The following is a 3,836-nucleotide window of genomic DNA, read 5'->3' as shown; positions in this document are numbered from 1 at the left end:
CCGACGATCTATCTTCTATACGCAAATGGCTACCATATTGAAAAATATACTATTTTTGTATGATAATTATGGGTTTTGTATTTTATTTTAATAGAAGTTGATGTTGCTTTTGCAATTATCCATCAATTTTTTAAAATTAAACACTATCTACAGATTTGCATCGAAGCGTTTCTTATGATAGTGATTTTAATCACTGTCAGATTAAATCTATACTGGACCCTACTATGCAATGTCTCCACTATTTTTTTTATTACTATGAGTTTTTTTTATACATAATAGTGTCACTTTAATCTTAAAATTTTTAAGTATATATTATGTGTTTATACATTTTAATTTTATATTATACGATTATGATGCAGTAGTGTAGTCAATTGGAAAAAAGAGACTACAATTCCCTCCCATTGGCTAATTAGTACTTTTAAAAGTATGATTTAAGAACTAGTAAGAATAAGCAATAAGCCAAAAAAAGGTCTTTGCCTCCTTCCCCTAAAACAAAAATTCTGAATACGCCACTGAGATTACATGCTTATAATTGCGGTATATATATTATAATATAAACCTTGAAAAAAATATAATTATAATGTTAAACTTTGGTTAAGCGTTGCGCAATAAAAAATGTTTAGTATTGATGAATAATGCAGTGTCATGGCAACAAAATAAATCAGCCTAAGTCATATGTAGCAAATTTAAGAAGTGATTCATTTACCTATATCTTTATTGTATATGTTAGTTTAATTTAACTCATATACACTGACCAAAATATAATGGCATACAGTAAGTACATAATAATTTTATTAAAAAGTAAAATATGACATTCGTATAGAAAATAACGTCGCGTTAACTTTTAGTCACAATTGAACTTTTAAGAAAGCGATGTGAGCATAATGAAGGGGAAATAAGTACTCTGGAAGAATTATCCTTACACCAAGAAGATTTAATAAAAATTGAAAATTTACAAAATTGGTGCAAAGGACTGAAAATACTGCTTTTACAATCCAACTTAATATTTAAAATTGGTACTTAAAAATTTATTTAATAATTAAAATACCTTCTCAGCTACGTATCGAAGCTAATATTTTAGTTTAATAACTATTAAAAAGCGATTATATTATATCATACTATTATATGGAATTATATTATTTGGCTTAGGCATGAATAAGCAATACATTTTGTGCGAAATCCCTTAACATTATCCGACTGTATTTTCAAATTGTTTAAAACAACTCCGACAATTTTATCCAAAATACTGTTACAAATAGTCAACATAATAATAAAGAAATTAGCCTTTTTCAGTATTAACTTAGATTACAGTTTTCATTCTTCTGATGCAGTTAAAAATATAACAAAAACTTTTATTGTGCCATAGCAAATTACTTAATATTTTAAATAAAAATTTATCATTCAATATTTCAGAAAACGTTAATAAATTAAAACAGCTAGAATATTTAAACTTAGCTTTGAACTGCATTGAAAAAGTAGAAAATTTAGATCGATGTGAATCATTGAATAAACTAGATTTAACTATGAATTTCATAGGAGATTTAACAAGTATAGAATCACTGAAAGACAATATTCATCTGCAAACTTTGTATGTAAATAAAAAATATGAAAACTTTGGTATAGGGTAAATGCGTTACTTTCTACATTTATCCACAGTTAAATCACATATATTAATAATTATTGAAAACCACTAAAAATTTTTATTACACGGAAAATTATAATTTACCTTTATATAAAAGTGACGTGTAATATTTACTAAATATATTTAACTGTATTAATCATAAGCGTAGAGTGGTGGATAGAGGACAATAATTTAGCAAAATTATAAGCTTTGTTCAATTAAAATTACTCTTGGAGGAGAAAAATTAAATTTAATCTACTTGAAAAATTAGAGCACCTTATGCTTAAAATTGAACGCATTTGCCCCTAATATGAAAAATTTATCATCTAAATCCACAAGAATAATTTAGTAACAAATTTAGGTATCTAACTGGTAATCCTTGCACCGATTATGAAGACTACCGTGAGTTTGTCATTGGGACATTACCTCAATTAGACACACTTGATGGAAACGAAATAAGTCATTATGATAAATTAGCTGCAAAACAAAAATTAAAAGATATCAAACATAAAATAGTAGTCCAGCAAAATAACTATTTAAGTTGGTATATAAAAATTAATTAATAACAGTTATTTAATAATATAATCTGAAAAAGTAACATTTAAAAACATTTATTACTATTAAATTGTAAAATAACGGTATTTAATACAAAAAAAAAACATTAAATAGAGAATCAAAAAGAAAAAAGAAAATACAAAAGAACCCCTATGAAAATCATCGAAGAAAACTTAAGCAATGACAAAAATAATGAACCTATTAATACAGAGTTTGTAATATTACATTTTCTAAATTACACACATAGATAGCTATTTAAACATTCTTTAAAGTTGTGATTTTTAAAAGTGCACAAGTAGTATTATTTAATTGAAACATTTGCAACACTTATAACTGTAATTAAGTTTTCATTTTGATTTTTAAACAAAATAAAATATTAATATGAATGGAAACTTATAAATATACTGTCTGAAGATTTTGGAATCAACCTAGCGAAAATACTCCAGAATGTCGCGTTGAAATGGCTTTGCACAGTAGACGAGCTGAGCGTCTTAAAAATGAACCAAGAAAATCAAATGAATATGAAAAAAAAAGTGATCCAAAGTTATTTGCAGAAGATGGACGTCCATATAATATTAATCGTGCCAAAGTACCATATAATCTTGATGTCGAAAATGAAAGATATGTATTGACTGTTCAAGTATATAAGTAAGCATAAAATGATATACAATAGCTTCCAAGTAATTTTTCATAAAATATCTTATTAATCAATGTCTGTTTATTTTTCATTCAGATACATGGATACAAGCGAACTAGATGTCGATGTTCAACCAAAATACGTTCGAGTTACAATTAAAAGTAAAATTTTACAACTAGCATTAGATGAAGAAGTTAAAGTTGATGAATCAAATGCTAAACGTTTAGTTGGCTCAAAAAAACTTGAAATAATAATGCCTAAAGTAACTAATAATTGTAACTACTTACAAATAAAAGTTTGCAGTTTTTTCTATTCAATTGTTGGATGTTCTAATTCAATGTTGATTATTGATAATTAAAAATTTATTATTGAAATTATACTTAAATAATATTGTTGTTCTCCTACAAAAAAGAAAAAAGTAAATAGCTCTTCTAAATATTGATAAAAATTATGTTTTATAAAATATAATTATAAGGGATAATTAGATTAAACACACCAAAAAAATGTTACCAAAGTGAAACTTAAACCAATCAGCTTTTGAAAATAAGCAATAGGTACATAAAAACATTAAATATAATGTATTTTTTTTTTTAGGTGAATCCCATCATAAAACCTCAAAAAGTTACCAGCAATAAATTGAATAAAGATTCCTCAACTAAAACGTAAGTTCATACAATTTTATTTACAAAATAAAATAACCCATTTATAACTTTCGTGTTTTATAAAAAAAATTTTATTACATAGACAAAAATATCTATTAAATGATGAAAAAAAATACAACACATCAGTTGAATTTTGGAATATCGTAAAAAAAGAAAACAACGCTTGTAATTGTAACAATGAATATTTGACGAATACTTATTTAGAAAATTCTGAGGTACCACCTCTGGAATAAATAATACACACTAATTTGTACGTTTATGCATATTTTATATTAACTTGAATTATTTTCATTTAATACTACTCATGTAGTTTAATTATAATAATATTATTATTTTCCTTGCTTATTATGCTACATTTAAT

The 3,836-nt window shown here is 24.8% G+C and overlaps 1 protein-coding gene across 3 annotated transcripts in view; it reads left to right on the top strand.

Annotated features, from left to right (window-relative positions):
* LOC126899356 (dynein axonemal assembly factor 11) overlaps window positions 1-3,836 on the top strand; it is a 5,940-nt gene extending 2,104 nt beyond the window's left edge. Inside the window, exons 1-9 of one of the 3 annotated variants that reach the window (XM_050674226.1) lie at window positions 438-774; window positions 849-1,016; window positions 1,414-1,588; window positions 1,983-2,161; window positions 2,291-2,387; window positions 2,591-2,824; window positions 2,910-3,075; window positions 3,408-3,475; window positions 3,558-3,836. In XM_050674226.1, the coding sequence (XP_050530183.1) occupies window positions 765-774; window positions 849-1,016; window positions 1,414-1,588; window positions 1,983-2,161; window positions 2,291-2,387; window positions 2,591-2,824; window positions 2,910-3,075; window positions 3,408-3,475; window positions 3,558-3,708 (1,248 nt within the window). In that variant the 5' untranslated portion in view covers window positions 438-764 and the 3' untranslated portion in view covers window positions 3,709-3,836. Of the gene's footprint in view, window positions 1-437; window positions 775-848; window positions 1,017-1,413; window positions 1,589-1,982; window positions 2,162-2,290; window positions 2,388-2,590; window positions 2,825-2,909; window positions 3,076-3,407; window positions 3,476-3,557 lie in introns of those variants that run through there. The other 2 variants (XM_050674228.1, XM_050674227.1) reach the window with 2 other exon arrangements.

Source organism: Daktulosphaira vitifoliae, unplaced genomic scaffold (assembly GCF_025091365.1).
Source record: "Daktulosphaira vitifoliae isolate Bord-2020 unplaced genomic scaffold, ASM2509136v1 Scaffold_2, whole genome shotgun sequence".
Lineage (NCBI taxonomy): Eukaryota > Metazoa > Arthropoda > Insecta > Hemiptera > Phylloxeridae > Daktulosphaira > Daktulosphaira vitifoliae.
This window is presented reverse-complemented; position numbering and strand designations above follow the sequence as displayed.